We start from the raw sequence: 17,888 nt of genomic DNA, 5'->3' as shown, positions 1-17,888 counted from the left end.
GGTGAATGTCAGGGCCCAGTGACCAGTGGGTGCCAGAGGTGAGCTGTGTCCGGGTCTGTGGTTGGAGGCCCAGGCGTGCGTGTGATAACGCCGGTTCACGGATCAGAAACGAAGGAGGCAGAAAGACCTGGGAGGTGGGGGAGTTTCCTCTGTGTGTCTTAGATCTGGGCCTGTCACAGGAGGGAGATCTGAGTGTGCAGCGGAATGGGCATTAGGGACACAGCGGGCTTAGGTGACACTGCGCAGAAAGGGTGTGCCGAGGGAGAAGGGCCAGTGAAGGGACCACGGGGAACAGCCACGTGGAAGGTAGTGTTACAGGCGCTAGACGAGGCTGACGAGAAGTAAAAACACACAGAGTGCACACGTGAGCACCACAAAACCTTAACCCCCTCGAGCAAATCCAGGCGGGGCGGGCCATATACAGCTCTTGTTCAGGAGTGTGGGCTACCCGAACCTGTGAGCTTCTTGGCTATTCTTAATACTATTGTCCCTAATTTTTTCCTGAGAAAGCAGAGCCCTGAAATCAGCCACAATCCACACATAGTTATTTTCCTAAATGCTAATTCCAGATCTCTTTGCAAGTAAATCAGTCATGTCTTGTGCAGTTGGAGTTTTAAAAATGTATGCTGTATGAGAATGCCCGTATTTCTGTTGTCTCTGGGAGTCTGTGCCCTTGTCTACACCATCGGCCTGATTGTGTATATGGAGCCTCTATCCAGGGAGCGGTGGAGTTAGCTGCCTTGGTTCGAATCCTGACTCGCCAGCTAATGAGCTGTGTGACCTTGAAAAAAGTACTTAACCTCAGACTCACTGGAGATGAGGCGGGGACGCCCTGCAGCAGCGTGGCCCCTCAGCAGAGATCAGCCTCGCCCAGTGCCCAGAGCGGCGCCGGGGCTCAAAGGCAGTCGTTCGCAGCGTCGCATCTCACAGGCCGTTTCCTGCGCCGGTGAAAACTGCTGTGCAGCGCTCGCTGTGGCTGTGTGCTACTCTGTCCTGTGGACGGGCCGTCCCATTAACTGTTCCTCCACTGTCAGACCTGTAGACTCTCCGGACTTTTGGGTTAGACCAGTCACAGCCTTGCATGTGGGCGTACACACATACACGTATGGGTAAAGTCAGTGTACACACAAAATGACTGTGGGCTAAAACTGCAGGCTTCTGGGCTAAGATATTTGTGGAGCTTTTTCGTGTCCTTTGGCCACTTTCTAGAAACTGTAATACAGGAGGTTTTCATTTAGAGAGTTCGAGACATGCACTAAATCCTCTTTGTGTGCCGGAGGCTGTTTGGAAAGGGATCACAGCTCTGCCTTCCAGGAGGCTGGCATTTGAAAGACAAGGTGCAGGAGATCCGAAAGAGACAAATCAAAAGGCTCTTGTGGGAAAAGTCCCCTAAATGCACAAGGAAGGAGAGACCCACTCACCCACTTACCAGTGCTGCTTCTGAGTCCGGCTGGGAAACCTGGCCCCTCGGGTTAGTGGCTGGGGTTTCTGAAAGGCTGAAGCAGTGCTGGGTTGCTGTTGGGGCTGGTGTGCTTGTCCTGGGGCTGGTTGTGCTGATACTGATGGTATTTTCCTTCTCACCTCCTCCCCCTCCCCTCCACCAGGTCACCACCTATTTGCACAAGGACTACAACAACCTGTGGATTGTCAAGAAACATAATATAAACTCAGGTAATGTGGCAGGCAACCGGTGCTTCTTGTTGTTACCTACTCTGAGCCCTCCCTAACATCCCTCAGGCCTCCCAAAGAAGGGTACAGAGGTGGGTTTTCCTGAGCATTCCTGACAACATCTTTTTTCCCTGTCTCAGTTACCCTTTAACCGTTATTTGTTGAGCTCCTACTATGGCCAGAGTGCTCTTGTCAGCCGAGGGGATTAGCCGCGAGCAAGACAGATGAGATCTGTCACTTTGAAGCCAGAGTGCCCGGCCAAGGCTCAGACTTAATCCCGAGGATTACCTGGGCATGCCACCAGGGGCTGGTGAATGGCCCCAGCTGGGGCACAGGGCGGCCGCTCTCATTTCTAATTTAGAACATGCCAAGCATTGCAGACCCTAGCGCGTGGTGTACTCAGGTTCTGTCGATATGATAGAGTGCAGCTGCCTACTGGTCATCCTGGACTGGGCCAGCCAGAGGTCTGACAGCCTGCCAGGCCGGTGCTGGTCCCTCATTCAGAGCCTGCTGATCTGCCTCTGCCTCTGCCTCTGCCTCTGCCTGGCCCGGGCCAGGCCGCTCTGAGGCATGCTGTCGGGTTGTGGGGCTCTCGGCGCTTTATGACATGGACCTTGTCTGGATGTTCCTTTTTTTGGTCAGACAGAGAGCTCCTGCAGGTTATGCCTTCTGCTGCAGCCGAGAGAGAGCAGAGGGCATCTCCCACTCACCTTCTGAGCCCCCACAGGTGCTTCTGTGCCTCAGGTGTCCCCTGTGACTCCTCAGCAAACGCCACCAGGCTCAGCCTGTCTGGAGTCAGCTCCCCCCGAGCCTGTGTGGGGAATGGGCAGCTGCTCATCTCAGTTCACCTTCTGTGTTCACTTCCACACCTCCTCTTCTTGCCGTGGTGCTCGGGTTAGGAATGTGGCCCACACGATCACTGTCTTTGCCTACCACTCCTCAGTAGTATCAAGTAGGACGCTCCTGGGTGGGGTCTCTGTCTGTACCTCTTTAATACTGGTATCGGCTGTGTTTTGATTCAACAGGCCACACTTTCATGGTCTATCACAGTGAGGTGTTACGAGGGCAGGCCAGCTTTACTTCGAAAGTCAGGTGGGCACAGCCCAGATCTTGGAAGATCCCTGGTCTGTCATTCTGCCGTGGCTTCTCGGTAAAGTAGTTGCAGTTCACCCAAGCGCTAGGGGTTTGTGTGAAGGCGGACAGGTACCAGCACTCTGGGAAGTGGGAGCTGTGTGGACTGAGGTGACGGCTATAAATGCCCCCCCCCCAAAAAAAATTTGTGTGAAATAAAACTTTCCTCCCCATTGGCTTTTTTCATTAGTCATCTTGCTGATTCATCTTTTAAAGAGACCTTAAAAGGAGTGGGCATCCCTCTGGTTGAGTCTTCTAACTCTCCTAAGAGCCAGTGATCTGTGCTGGTCAATTTGTCTTCCTGACCGTGAGTGTAGGTGTCTCCCTGTCGGGGACAGGAATTTGCGAGGATTCTTCTGTGTTGCTGTGGTTACTGCCGATTCCTTTTCCACCGTCATCAACCTTTCTAGATCCTGATCAGCTGTGGCTTCTGGATGCTACAGAGTACAATCGACTCCTGAACAACGTGGGGGTCAGGGCGCTGGCCTCCTGCACAGTAGGAAATCCACGTATAGCTTCTGACTTCCCCAAAACTTAACTACCAGTAGCCTACTGTTGACCTGAAGCCTTGCTGACAGACAGCATCAGCTGTCGGTTAACACATATGGTTTATGTTATGTGTATCGTGTGCTATACTCCTAGAGTAAAGTAAGCCCAAGAAAAGAAAACGTTATGAAGTAAAGTCATAAACAGGAGACGATACAGTTGCAGTGTTTACAGTTGCAGTGTAAAAACCCGTGTGTGAGTGGACCTGTGTCGTTTAGACCTGCGTTGTTCAAGTGTCGGCTGGCCTCCCTCTTTTTCTAGCTTTTACTACTGAAAGGAAAATCTTAGCGCTGCTGGGCCGCCCAGCTGAAAGCCCTCCCAGCGGGGGCTCTGGTGCCCGTCAGCCGAGGGAGGCCGCAGCTGCGAGCCCGGCATGCGCAGTCTGGCCCCGGTTGTTCACGAGCTCACCTGCTCCCACTCTTCCTCGTGCCCACCCACCTGCACCATATGAGACCGTCGAATACTTTTGTTCTTTCACACCTTTGTGCCTTTCCCCGACTTGTGCACCTGGCAAAAGTCTCCCTCTCCTTTAAGAGTCTTTTCAAGCATTATCTTGAGACACCCCTCTCTAGGCCTCTGAAAGAGTCGGGGGCCTTTCTCTCTGGTCTCACAGCTCTGATAGTACCTCTGGCACCTGCCACAGACTGTGACTCAGTCCACAGCGGCCTAACAAGTGGGTGGTTTCGGTGTCAGCGCTTGTTTCTTCTTGGCAGATCACCTAGACCCTTCGTTCCCAGTGGAGTTTGTACGACACGGAGACGTCATTCGACTGGAGCATAAAGAGTAAGCAGTTTGATGTTTGGGGTAAATGGAATGGGTCCCGGAAGTAGGGAGATTTTTTAGGCTGGAAAGAAGCAGAAGTCAGATGCGGCTGAGGGTGTATCCGTGGAACCAGGCTGCGTGCTGGGACCACAGTTCCGCTTTTGCGAAGGTTGACGAGATAAGCTGACCGGCCTTTGCCTGCCTGCTTTGGCTTTGGGGAGCTTGGACGTTGAAGGTGTCTTTCTTAGAGAACAAAAGAAAAAAATTCAGTTGCCCAGAACTGCTTCTTCAGTGGCCACCTTTAGAAAGATGTAAGAGTCTTTTCCCAAGAATATGGCAAGCTAGTTTATTTAACCAGTGTTCTCATTGAAAAGGACTAGTACAAAAACTGGGATATAAATATAAAACTAGAATAATGTAAAAGCATCTTCTAAAAAGCACCAAAGAGCTGATGAGATAGGAGTCACCAGGCCGGAATCTAGGTGAAAGGGGACCTAGGGAAGTAAGGGGACACCGTGCTGTGATCCCCCAGTCTGGAGCTTCTGTCCTTGATTTTGACTGCCTCTTGAGAGATGGAGTTTTAAAGTCAAAGCCCTGGGTTCACCCAAAGTGGTAAATTCACTATTTGAGCCCCCAAATTGGGAGCCCCAAAAAGATTGCAGTAAGGGTAAATCTGCCCTGTCTGCGTATGGAAAGGTTACTTGGGTGCTGAGCAGTGCTTGGGAGGGCTTGGGGGCGGGGGGCGGGGGATGGTTAGGAGGCACTACTGCAGGTTCCCGAGATGATGTAACTGCTGGTCGGTTGATCCTCACGTGGATTTGCAGCCCAAATTCATTTCACCTGGATGGTCTCAAAATCTTCAAGCCAGGAGTTTAAAGAAACATGATGGTGGATTGGTAATGTCTCCTAACTGTCTGGCTAAAAGCAAAGGTAAATCTTCTTTTGGGAAAGACATTGTCATCTATTCACATCAGTGGCTTTTCAGTGACAGTGAAAAGTACACAGTAAAAAATAATTAAACACATAAGGAAATAGGACAACATATGCAAGAATGAATAAGAATGATAGACAGCAGAAGCAGCCCTCAAAAGCTTCATGTACTATCCCTGGCCGGGTGGCTCAGTTAGTTAGAGCATCATCCCATACTCTGAAGAGGTCTTGGGTTCAATCCCTGATCAGGGCACAACCTAGGTTGTGGGTTTGATTCCCCAGTAAGGGCCATATGGGAGGCAAATGATCGATGTTTCTCTCTCTCCCTCTACTTCTCTTTCTCCCTCCCTTCTCTCTCTCAAAAATCAATGAACATATTCTTGAGTGAGAATTAAAGAAACATTTTTTGTGTGTACTAGAATTATCATATACAGATATTTTTAAAAATCAGGGATTATATATAGAAAAGCTATGAGGGTATTTTTTTCCTGCTCATTATGATTATGGATATTTATAATTTTAATTGCATTATTAAATATTTTCATTTTATTAATAAATTAAACATGCTATTACATTTTATTTTTGAAAATTTCCAAAACTTTTATCATGAACATTGTTTCTTACTATGGATGAAAGGAAGCACAAAGTAAACAAAAGCTAAATTAGCCCCCACGTCCCCCACAGACCCCTCCTGCGTAACGCTGGTGGAGGGGGCAGGGGGAGCAGACGGAAGGAGCAGGTCTGCTGTCTCGGGCATGTGCAGGTTACAGGTTTCATTTTCCTCTCTCCACACCTGCGAGCTCAGTGCTTCAGAGCCACCGAGGGGTTGTCGAGGGGTTGTCGCCACCACCCCCAGGCTCCCTGCCCCCTGAGGTCAGCCCCTTGGTCGGCATGCGGTCCGGGACACCTACCATTTGTCCCTCCCGGTCTGGGCAGTCTCCAGTTCTCTGATGTTTCTTGTGAGTGCGGTAAATAGGCAAGAAGTCCCTGTCATGTTAAATTTAATATTCAGATTCTTTTTTTTTTTTTTTGTCATACTAACAGGTGAGTCTTAAGTATCCTTGGTTGAAGGAGAAATGTTGCACATCTCTTTTCTTCAAGGTAACGACACTTCTCTCTTCCAACTTCCAGGACTTCTCGGAACTTGCACAGTCACTATCATGAGGCCCCCCTGACCCGGAAGCACTACCAAGTCACTGGCTATGGCATAGTAAGTGAGCGACGGCAGAGTGAGCAGGATGTGAAAAACGCTGGGCCTGGCTCCGGGCCACACGGCGGACGCAGCCTCCCGGGACCCCAGCAGGTCCCTAAGGACGGCAGGTTTAGGCTGCACAGACCTCTGCACGCCGGGGGCCGTTGGCCAGGCTTGCTGTGGGCAAAGCGGCCCGTGAAGTCCGCTCGTTTCCGTCTCTCTCCTCCTATAGGAACCATGCCAGTTTTATGTTCTGACCCTTAATGAGTGTCAAATATGAGTACTGTTTGTGTCCTTTTTAAATCACATTGGACATTGAAGCCACAGACCCACAATGTGACTCCCCAGTGACTGTATAAGTTTATCCTTTGCCAGATCCCAAAGTCCTACTTGCCTTATGTTTAAGGATTACTTCCCTGTTCTGCAGACGGATATGAACCACATTGCTTTTGGATTTTCACCACCTTGGGGTGATGCAGTGAACAGAGGAAGCTCAGTGAGCACTTAGGGCTCGGGGAGTGATTTGAAAACAAAAGCAGCCAGTGGGTAACTAGACTTACGACTCTCAGTGACGTTCCCCTCCGGGGCTTTGGTGCGTCAGGAAAAGTTCTGGGTTTCATAAGGTGGATTTGAATCCTCTCCGTTTGCTCATCCCAGGGGGTGCTAGAGCCAAGACTCTGAACTTCACCTTGTGGGCCTCTGCTGAGGAGAATTAGACACAATTGTCTTAATTCCCAAAGTGCAGCGCCCAGGCCAGACCCTTCTGGCTTAGATGAGTGAGGGCCCAGACGGCCAGGGCGATGGAGGCAGTCGGCCCAAACGCACTCCTGTTGGCTCCGGGGGTCACACCTCGAGTTTGGTGTAAGGGCAGAAACGTCCATTTAGAACTCAGACGCGTGTCCTGTGCAGTGAGGGGCTGGACTTCCGGTCCCGGAGCTGGACCACGCCCTCGGCAGTGGCAGTGAGCAGAGCAGTGTCCCATCACTTGGGGTATTTCCGTGGCCCTCGCGTTCCCTTTCCTGCCTCAGTCATTGCGGGCAATTCAGTCTTCAACCTTTGTGACGTGGTGGCATCTGAAATGTCCTCTCTAAAGCCATCTCACTTTCTTTGTACTTTCTTCTTGATTTATCCGGCAGAACGGGACGGGGGACTCAAATGATTTCTGGCGGATCGAGGTTATAAACAGAAAACACGGAAACCGGGTCAAAGTGCTGAGAAGTCGCATTCGCTTCATTCACGCGGTCACAGGTTGTGTCCTGGGCTCCTCGGGAAAGGTTCTGCCCAAGTGGTGAGTCTCCGGGGCTTCAGCGTTCCGATCGAGGCTCACGCTTTCCCTTTTACACTACAAGTGTTCCAGAAGCTCCCGCTCCCCCATTGTCAACATTCACCTCATGTCTGCTTGTTATTAGTGGGAGGTGGAGGGAAAGCAGGCATCAGGTGTGTTACAGAGCACAGAGTCCCCGAGTTCCTTTGGTGTTTTATGTGTTTGGACATGCGAACGTTTGTACGTGTGGTTTGTGACAACTGCCTGGATCTGGAGATCTTTCTAAAATGGGCGTTCTGTATGCCAGAACACGGCTCGTGCAGGGGTGCAGAAGGCGTGGCCACTGCGTTGAAGAGAGAGGGGTGCCATGGAGGAAGGGCAGGTGGCGGCGCTTTGCTCTGGCGCGTGGTGGGTCTTCTGTGACTGCCTGTCTTCACAGGGGCTGGGAGCAGGTGGAAGTCACGTGCAACCCGTACCTGAAGGAAACCCTGAGCTCCGTCTGGAACGTGGAGGACCACATCAATCCCAGACGTGAGTGAGGACGCTTCCTGGGCCGGCTCCGACCTCAGAACGAGAAGCCGTTATAGACGCTGCCGCCACTTTGCCTCATTGTTTCACTTTCTTTTTAAATCTCACCTCTTCATAAGAGCTGTCTAGAGAGGTGGTGGCTCCTTTTCCTTCCCGGTCACTTAAACTTCCGCTCCTTGAAATGACTGCAGACCTCACTTGAGGCCAGAGCTCGCTGCCTCTTTTCGCTTTCCTTGCCTTTTGCTGGATTGTTCTCTTCTTCCCCGTGGCACCCGTGGTGCCTGTCCCTGTGTCTCGTCTCCTCCTGGGCCCTTCCGAATCCTGCACCGTGGGCACCTCCCCACCCCCAGGGGTCGGCGTAGGCTGGGGCTTTCCCTCCATCCCCTGTGGAGAGCGCCTGCCCTCCCCGCATCCAGCCAACACGTTTGCAGAAAGCGACAGCCTCAGCCCCGGGTCCGAGCCCACAGCTGCACTCCCGGGCTGCAGTTCGGCGTTTCCACCGCGGCGCCCTCTCCCACTCCGCGTGTCGGGTTCACCCTCTGTGCTGTTAGACTGCCCACTCCTTGCTTCTGCGCAGTGTCTTCTCTCCACGCTTCCTGTTCCATTCCTTTTACCACCTAATTTAGCCAACCGGCTAATTAGTTAACTAAACAACTCTGTTGAGTATGACTGGACCAGGTAGAGCCCGGGGAAACACCAGGGAATGAGGCGGACTTGGCCCTTGTCCTCACAACCTCCTGCTGAGCGGGGGGTGGGTGTGGGAGGTTGGGGGGGCAGCATTTGCCGCAGCCCTGAAGTGAGAGGCCGCTGTGCCAAGAGCCTCGGAGCTCCCAGAGGCAGGCCTGTCGCCACTTGCCTTTGTATTTCCCAGGGTGCCTGATGGGGCTTGGTTTGAGCCGAATGAACAGTCAAGGATGGGGCCAGGCTTCCCCCCCCACCCCCCCCCGCCCCCGTCCTTGGCACTTCCTCCTATGCGGCAGTCAGCCTGTTGGGAAAGCTGCGCTCAGACTTGGCATCCGTGTGGGTGCCACACGCAGCTGTGAGAGAGACCGTGTGACGCAGCTTTCCTGCTCTGTCCTTCCAGTGCCCAACATCAGCCTGGACGTGCTGCAGCCCAGTTTTCCTGAGGTCTTGCTGGAGTCCCACATGGTGATGATTCGGGTACTGTGCCCCCTCCCCCCCCCATGGTGGCTCCTCTGAGAGTGCTGGTGTAGGTGGCCTTCAGCGGCATTTCCGGTTATCATGGGACCCTGATGTTGATGGAGACGATGGTGATGGTGATGGCAACAGGGATGATAGCAGTGTAAACTTATGTAGCCCTTAGGTGCTGGGCACTACTCTAAGCCCTGTGCATATATTGACTAATACTTATTATGGTCCTTATTACGGATGAGGGTGTTGAGGCCCAGAGAGATGATGGCCTTGCCTAGAGTCCTCAGGCTGAGTGTTGGAGGTGTGCCCAGGCGTTTGAGCCAGGCTGGCAGGCTCTCAGGGGTGGGCAGTGCGAGTGACCGACACATTGCTCCACCCTCGGGGGTGCTCAGATCTGCGCAAAGGGCAGAGCTCTGCGAATCAGAGTGTCCTTGGGTGAAGATTCTGAGACACTGGTCATTCCTTCCATCCTATGAAGTTTTAAGCAATTAGGATGAATGGCTAATGTGAGTGCATCGTTTACATGCAGCGTCAAACCCTAACCATGAGCCCCTCATGTTCCCAGGCAGAGATGGGCCATTTAGGGGCATGGCTGATTGTCTTAGGGTTTTCTGAGACCCCTTGTTTGTGCTCTGGGTCCAGAGTAGCTGACAGCCGTTGTGGCATCAAAGGTCTGGGAACATTTGAGGGAGGAAATCGTTACATTGAGGAGTTTTACCCACTAGCGTCTGCTCTCCTGGGGGCGTGGGGCACGCCCTGCTGCGGGGGCTGCCGGGGGAACCCCTTTGCCAGGGGAGGGAGAGCCGGCATTCGGCAGGGACGGTTTGGAGCCACCGCACCCCACCCCCTGTGGCAGCTGTTGTTTTCCCCGGGCGAGCCGTGGCGGAGTGGACTTTTCTGGAAGCAATTACATGAGCAGTGTCAGTGACTACAGTTGACTTCAGTCACCAGATTAGATTTAAAAATGCAACTTTTGTCATTTCTGCACATTGGGAGGTGATGCGTTGACAGCAAGCCATCTCTGGGTCACATCTTCTCTGACTTCCTGCTTGTAGCTGTCACTGTGGCCTGATGACACAGCTCCTCTGAATGTGTGCCTGTCAGTCAAAGTATCCTTCCAGGTCTGGGTAGGATTTTAAGACCGAGTCTAAGTAGTCTCATTCGTTCTTCCATTATTGGAGAAGTAGAGTCCAAGGAGAAAAGGGACATAGGAGACCTTTCTTAACCAATGTGGAGTTGGGACAGGGAGAAAGATCAAAACAGTCCAGATGGCAGAAGCTGCAGGGCAGAGCGATTTTCCACCCGCTGAGTGGGGGGCGGAGAAGGCCTGGGCGGAGCAGGGTTGGCGGGGTTGGCGGGACGGCCCACTGCAGGCGTTCAGCATAGAGAACAGTGTACAAATGCACGTGCCGATAACGGTTACAGGTTTTTCCTTCCGTCCATGTCTTGGCTTAGTAAGGGAGCTGGCTTTCTCAGGGTGCAGTGTGGTGAGTAGGATGCCCTTGGCTTATTACAGCTCTGGCTGGGGTCCCTGAGTTGGGCACTGGACGGTACTGATTTGAAGGAATCGATTCCCCTCAGCTGGTGCTCAGGGGACCAGAGTGACTCATTCTTCACTCTGGGGCCTTTCCGATGGCCACACTGGTTCAGGGGTTGTGCAGCCGGCCCCTTTGGGTCTGACACCCCTCACCACCACCCCCCCCCCCCGCCCCGCCGTCCCATGGCACTTTGTCCCTGGAAGAGCAGCTATTGTGTGGGGCCTGCAAGTGATTCCCAACCTCTCGGGTGGTCGGATTAGTGAGGCACCGAGTAGTGGTTCACTGAACCAGACCTTCTGGGTCTGTCCTCTTTTAAAAAAAGATTTTATTTATTTTTTAGAGACAGGAGAAGGGAGAGAGAAAGAGAGGGATGATTGATGTGAAAAACATCGACCGGTTGCCTCTGACATGGCCCCATCCAGGGACCTGGACTTTGACCCAGGCATGTGCCCCGACTGGGAATTGAACTGGGGACCTTTCAGTTCACACGCTGGTGCCCAACCCACTGAGCCACACCAGCCAGGGCTTGGAGCTCTCCTGGGCCAGACTAGTGGTTCTCCACAGAGGGTGATTTTGCCTCCCAGGGGATATTTGGCAATGCCCGGGGACGTTTTTGGTTGGCATGGCTGAGGGGCAGGGCTGTTTCTGGCATCCAGTGGGCTGAGGCCAGGGATGTTAAACATCCTGCCCTGCGCAGGGCAGCCCCGCACCAATGGCTCCTCCAGCCCCAAATGGCAGCGCGGCTGAGGCAGAGACACCCCACCCTGACTTGCAGCACCTCACTCCTCTTCGGGGAAACGCCTCTCAGTGTGTCCCGATGACGGGGCAGGTGCCAGTCCTGGGGGTTAGGGTCCAGGGTCCTGACCCTCTTCCATCTGGGTTTGCCGTGTGGACACGGGTTGCTGGGTGTTCTCGGCGGCTGGATTGAAGGAGCTGAGCGTGGGTCCCGCGGGCTAAGCGTGCACTCTCAACAGGGGTGATAGCCCTTCCTGCAGGTAGAACTCGTCTCTGGAGGGCAGAGGCCCCTTAGCTTCTTCATGCGTGAAGCACAGGTGTTCATGGAGCACACAGACAGACTCCAGCAGGGCTACGGTATCACAAGGTCATAGTATGGGCCAAAGTTCAGGAATGCATCCGTGTTCCCGGGTTTGTGTTCGAAATCGGCCTTTGGAGGGGACAGATAAGTCAGCCCTGGTTTTATGTGCCTCCTCCTCACCCTCTCACACCTGTCCTCAGCCTGCAAGGTGGGCACACATTCTGTGCCCACAGGAAACAGATCCCTCATCCTCTTTCTCCGAGGCAGAGAGGGTCTGGCTGGACTCTCAGGCGGGAATTGGAGGGCTGCTTGCCGGGAGAAGTAAGGCCATTCATTGCGTAGGCGGGTGGACGGCGACAGCGAGTGGGCACGTGGTCCTTCCCGCAGGGAGGAGGAGGAGAGAGGGGTTCTCCTGACGCTTGGCCGTTCATCAGAGAGCCCGTGCCGCCCTTCTCCGTCAGCCCCTCGATCGGTCCCGACCAGCTTCCCTTTGCCCCCTTCCTGCAGGGGAACAGTGGCCTCAAACCCAAGGACAATGAGTTCACATCTAAGCCCTGGCACTGGCCTGTCAACTACCAGGTAGGGCCCCAGCTAGAGCTCCTCCCAGGAGCCAAGAAAGGTCCTGTTGAGACTTGGTGGAGGTGGGGTGACAGAGCGAGGCCTTGCCACCTGGCATGGGGTGGCTGGAGACGGGGTGCTGGGTCCTGCCCTGGTCCTGACCCAGCCTTCCCAGAGAGCTCATGTGGAGCTGCTGCCCAGGCTCCCTGTCTGTGGGAGGTGACCGGCCCCCTCCCCCCGGAACGCGGGCGGCTGGGAAGAGCTGGGCCCCAGACCGGCAGCCTGTGCTCTGCTCCCCAGGGCCTGCGCTTCTCAGGGGTCAATGACACGGACTTCCGCGTGTACCTGCTCGGCAACCCGGTGAGTGCCCGCACGGGCCTGGTTCCGGCCCTCATGCTGGCCCGCCGAGAGCTGCGGCTGCCCTCTCACCTCCCCGCCCTCACCTCCACCTCCCCGCAGGTGGTGTGGTGGCTGAACCTGGTGAGCCTCGCCCTCTACCTCCTCTCAGGGAGCGTCGTCGCTGTGGCTGTGCAGAGAGGGGCGCGTCTGCCTGTGGAGGTCGAAGGTCAGGTCCCTGGGCCTCTTCCTCCCTGACCTGGCAGCTGGAAGGCAGGCAGGCGCCTGCAGGCAGGGGAAGGCCCGCCAGTGGACGGGCAGCTCTTTCCCTTCTCCTTCGCCTCTTAAAGCTCAGTCGCCGAGTGCCTGGTGCTGTGTTAAACCCTGCCCCCTCCCAGCAGCCCTGGAGGGTGGGGGCTATTGCCCCACTCCGTGGATCAGGGAACCAAGGCACAAGAGGTTAAGGAACTGGTCGCAGGACACATGCGTGTAAGTGCTAGAGCTGAGGGTCACACCCATGCAGCCTGCGTGCGGAGTCTGCACTTTTAGCCTCTGCTCCGCACAGAGCCGCCCGTCTTTTCTCTTCTGCCCCTTCCTTGTTCCCTGCCCTGTCCTCTGCTGGCGTAGAGAGGAGCCCGCACGGCACCGTCCGTGGGTCCCCGTCCGAGTGCTGTTCCTGGTAACTTCAGTGGCCAGGCCACAGACCACTGCACCGGAGACACCTGCACAGGCTGTCTTGGCCTCTGCAGCTCCCTGTCTGAGCAGCCGAATCCCAGGCTCCCTCCTGTCCCTCCTCCATCCTCCTCTCTGCCCCCACCTCGGCCCTGTCCGCCGCTGCCAAGATCTGCCTGGCCGCAGAGATGTGGGGGGTGGAGGTCGGGGGAAGCTGCCTGTAGGGCGTGCGGGATTTTGGTCACACTGGAGGCCACACCGCCTCCTGCTGTGGGCGCTGAGGCCTCGCTGGGTTGGCTGGGTAGTGAGCAGGGCTGCCGAGTGCCAGCTGCTCCTCTCTTCTGCCGGCTGCCGGAGGGTTGTTGGGCTTGGTCCAGGGGAGGGAAGGAGGACCCCGTTAGGCAGTGCGGCCTCTTCATGTCACACAAGGAAGGAGCAGGGCCGGCCTGAGCCCAGGTCTCTGCCCCCCCTCCTGCCTGCTGACTGGGGCTCTGCCCCTCGGACCCAGGGCTGACCCAGGTGCTGCTGCGAGGAGGCGGTCAGCTGCTTCTTGGCTGGGCGCTCCACTATTTCCCGTTCTTCCTGATGGGCCGGGTCCTCTACTTCCACCACTACTTCCCCGCCATGCTCTTCTCCAGCATGCTGACAGGTCAGCACCGCCCCCCTGGGCTGGGCAGTAAGGTCGGGGGTGGGCGGGCCGGGTGGAGGCCCCCTGGAGCAGCAGTGCTGAGAGGGCATCTCTCTGACCGGCGGGGCTGGTTTCTCTCCTGCCCGCCAGCCGTCCTGTGGGACACTCTCCTGCGGCTCTGTGCCTGGAGCCTGGCCCCCTCTCCTCTGGCCGGCAGCATCCACGGGCTGGGGGTCCTGAGCCTGCTCCTGGGAACGGCCTACAGGTGAGCGTCCCCTGCACTTTGCATCGCTGCTGCCCGGCCTGCACACTGACGCCTCAGCCCTGGGTGCGTTGCAGCGTCCCCTGGGGCGCTCTCAAGGCCTGTTGGTGCCTGGCCTCCACCTCCAGAGGTTCGACTCATGGGAGCCCCATTTGGGCCCCGTCAACCACAGTTTTCAAAGCTCCCAGGGGACCCTAACGCAGCCAGATGGGAGAGTCGTGGGGCTAACTCTTCGCACTCTTTCCTTATGCCGGCAGTCCCCAGCTTCTGTACGGCCAGCCCACCTGGCGGGCGCCCCTCTGCAGTCACAGTGGCTCCCTCCTGGGACAGTGCGCGGTGGAGTCAGGGAGAGGGTGGGCCCTGGGGTGAGGGGCACGTGGCGTGGCTCCAAATAACCAGGAGGAGGGTGATGTTTGGAAAGCCACCCCGCCTCTCTCCTCCTTGCGGGCCTCGCAGACCAGACCGCCCGTGGGGAGTCCCTGCCCTGTTGGGCCGGGGGCCACAGGAATGCGTGGGCGGGGCGTGGTGACCTGTGGCCTGAGAGCACTTCCCCGTTTTAACAAACACTCTGGTCTCTCCCCTGGGCCTCTGGGGAAGAGCCCTCTCGCATATTTCATTGAGTCAGCATCTGCTAAGCTCTCAGGCTGCAGTGTGCCGATGGCAGATTCCAGCAGGCAGGGTGACGGAAGGGAATAGGTCTCGTAGGCGGAGAGGCTCCCACGAGCTCCCATGGGAGGAGCTTCTCAAAGGCCTGGGGGGCCGCCGGTCCCTGCGGACGCCCCGGGATGCCAACTGCCTCCCTCTGGACTCTCCCTCACAGCTTCTACCTCTTCCACCCTCTGGCTTATGGGATGGTGGGCCCCCTCGCCCAGGACCCCCGAAGTCCGATGGCAGGACTGAGGTGGCTAGAATCATGGGACTTTTGAAGCCACTGCAAGGACTCCTGCCTCAGTCCAGGAACTTCCTGGGGGACAGCCAGCTGTGGCACCAGGCCCCGGACCCTCCAGCCTCGGGGGGAGCTGCCGAGGAACCCTGTTGCCTGCTGGGACCACGTTCCAGGAGCAGACCCGGACTTCACCCCGGCACCAGAGGGAGCCGAGGCTCTGCTGCAGGCTGCACCGCTGGCGCTGGCTCAGCCCCGAGGACAGGACCCCTCCGCTCAGGCCCGTTCCGTAGCACATGCCGCCTAAGAAAGGATGAGTGTGCAAGCGAGCAGGTGGGAGTGTGAGGGCACATTCGTCCACACACCTGTGGAGCGTAGACTGTGACTGTGGGCAGCTGAGTGTCACACTAAGAAGTAGTCCAGGGTGACAGTCGTATTTTCTAGAGTCTTTTTCACACTGGATTTGGTTTGCAAGGCCCAGCAGCAATCCTCTGACTTCCAGAGGTCGGCTGAGGGCACCGACCCCACCTTAGACGTCGGCATGGGAGGGGCAGCTGGGGCAGACAGAGCCGTGCTGCCCTCCTCCACACAAACGAGCAAGTATGGCTGAGCGCCCCGAGCTGGAGGGTGACCTGTGTGGCTGCCGCCGGGACGTCTGCGTGGCAGCAGGTGGCTGGATTTCCGGCTGCGGTGTGCACAGGGGACGGGGCTCCCGCACGAGGCAGCCGAGGACCCTCCAGCCCTTGGTTGGCCCTCTTGGCCCTCGGCCCCTCGCCCTGTGAGACTGTCACACGATGAGATTGGCAGGAGGAACGGCGTGCTGGGGGCCAGAGGTGGTTTCTCGCTGCCCATGCTTTCCCTCTGCATCCGGCGTGGCTGTGACGACAGGACAGATGTGTCCTCCTGGTGGCTGGGGCGCCCTTGGGCCCCTTGTTGGGCAGCCGAGGCAGATGTGTGGCAGAGCAGGGGCCTGTGTGGCACCGGTGTCACTCACTCAGTGCTCCCTATTTTTACTTCTCAAGTCCTCCCCTGCCAATGCCCCCATTTACTCCCCTTCAGCCCCCTTCCTGTGTGTCACGGTCTCACCACTCTCTTTCTCCCCGGAGACCCCAAGCACCTAGGAGCACACTAATGCTTCTTCTCTCTGTCACTCTGAAGTCCAGGCAAGAAGCTCAGAGCTGTTCCTTTCACTCCCTCCCCAAACGAAAGGGATTAAGAAAACCCTTGGGTCGCAACAGAACCAACCCCAGGCCAGCCCTTCCACCTGCGCCCCCCTCCCAGTGCATGACGGTGTGTTTATTTGGTCTCAGAGGACCAGGATGCTTCGGGGTTAATGCTGAGTCCCTGCCACACTCCATCTTCCCTCCTCTGTAGCCCCTACCAACTCTGACAGGGTCAGGGCTCTTTAGAGCATCGGCAGAGGCGGTTGCCACGGAGACTGGAAACTGATCCTGGGGACAGGCTGTGCTCCCTACTGGGTGATGGGGAGGGAAGCTTCTGGTCATGCGTGGACGTTCAGACCAACCATCATTAATGTTAATAGAGGAAATACAGCAATATCAAAAGCAAGGCACGTTTGTTAATTAGATCTGGGGCCTGGTGACCTCCCTCTCCCAAGGCTGCCGCCCTTTTGACTTCCCCAGCAGGAAGCGCTGCCTCCTGTGTGCTGAGTCTGGACTGCTTGCTTAATTGCGTTTCTAGAAGCCAAGGAGAGCAGGGATGGAGAAACCTCTGCTCACCCCTTCCACCCCGGCACTACCCTCCCCTCCTTCCCGGAGGTGGAGTTGGTTTCTTCTGAGCTGGGTCGGGGCAGCCACCTGGTGCCCTCCTGGAGGTAGGTCGCAGGAATCCGTGCTTGGCCCTGAGCAAAGAACAGTGGTGTGCAGTGACAACCACGAAGTGGCTGGTGTTCCCTTGTGCCTTGTATTTCCTAATAGGAACTCTTGGGAAGGGGGGCGTGGCTCTGAAGGAGCCAGAGGGGCAGCCACTCTGAGTGTGGGTGAGGAAGGGGGGATATCAGGCAGCTTCCTGCCCATCTCTCCTGCAAATGTGGCCACACTGGGGACAAAGGGTTCCTCTGTCTCTTGCACTGCTTTCCGAGGATGGGAGAAGGACTCTTTCTCCTTGCCCAGACTGGCAGCTACTTCTCTGGGGACAAGGCCCATGGTTTGATGCAGCTCTGAGCGCTGAGGTCCTCCTGTTGGAAGATGCTGGGAAGAGGGGCTGTGAGGGTGGCGCTTTGCCTGCGGCCTCCAGCCCCCCGCCCCCATCCCAAATTGGCAGAAACGGACACGTCCCACAGACTTGCCAGCAGAGGAAGAACACATCTGTTGGTCAGCCCAACCTCCAGCCAGCTTCTTTATATTTAAAAAAAAAAAAGTTTCCACGGATAATCAGAGGCCATTTACTTTTGTAATAAATAGCTCTTATTTTGAATGGCATGTCGTTCTTGTACTTAATCGAATTCGACTTGCCCTCTGCCCCCAGACAGAGAAGAATGTTTTGAGTGCAAGAACCGTTCTACTGTGTCTCGTGTCTGAGGCCGTTCTCGTGCCGGCTGAGGCCCTGGGCTGGGCAGGGGAGGAGCGATTTACCCCAGGGGGCATCTGGGCCCTCCCATGTACAAAGTTACTGGAGTTGTGTTGGTTGTTTTGTTTTATTTAAATTTATTGCAAAATATATAAGAAGCTGGGCCTGTTTTTTTCTTTTTATCTGCCCACACAGTATAGAAAGGGGTGAGAGAGAGAAACAGTCGTGGACTTCTGAGCCAGCTCAGTGGCCCAGCATTGCAGCAGCTTCCAT

At 55.9% G+C, this 17,888-nt stretch overlaps 1 protein-coding gene across 1 annotated transcript in view; it reads left to right on the top strand.

The window, feature by feature from the left end:
* Positions 1-17,522, top strand: part of POMT2 (protein O-mannosyltransferase 2) — a 40,974-nt gene extending 23,452 nt beyond the window's left edge. Inside the window, exons 10-21 of the mRNA XM_045822168.1 lie at positions 1,605-1,671; positions 4,059-4,128; positions 6,169-6,247; positions 7,366-7,517; positions 7,933-8,024; positions 9,106-9,182; positions 12,255-12,326; positions 12,606-12,665; positions 12,765-12,870; positions 13,822-13,962; positions 14,092-14,206; positions 15,024-17,522. Of these exons, the coding sequence (XP_045678124.1) occupies positions 1,605-1,671; positions 4,059-4,128; positions 6,169-6,247; positions 7,366-7,517; positions 7,933-8,024; positions 9,106-9,182; positions 12,255-12,326; positions 12,606-12,665; positions 12,765-12,870; positions 13,822-13,962; positions 14,092-14,206; positions 15,024-15,129 (1,137 nt within the window). The 3' untranslated portion in view covers positions 15,130-17,522. The remainder of the gene's footprint in view (positions 1-1,604; positions 1,672-4,058; positions 4,129-6,168; positions 6,248-7,365; positions 7,518-7,932; positions 8,025-9,105; positions 9,183-12,254; positions 12,327-12,605; positions 12,666-12,764; positions 12,871-13,821; positions 13,963-14,091; positions 14,207-15,023) is intronic.
* The last annotated feature ends 366 nt before the right edge of the window (positions 17,523-17,888 follow it).

This window comes from Phyllostomus hastatus, unplaced genomic scaffold (genome assembly GCF_019186645.2).
Source record: "Phyllostomus hastatus isolate PE091 unplaced genomic scaffold, TTU_PhHast_1.1 phas_scaffold_501, whole genome shotgun sequence".
NCBI lineage: Eukaryota > Metazoa > Chordata > Mammalia > Chiroptera > Phyllostomidae > Phyllostomus > Phyllostomus hastatus.
Note: the sequence above shows the minus strand (reverse complement) of the source record. Positions and strands in the feature narration are given on the sequence as shown.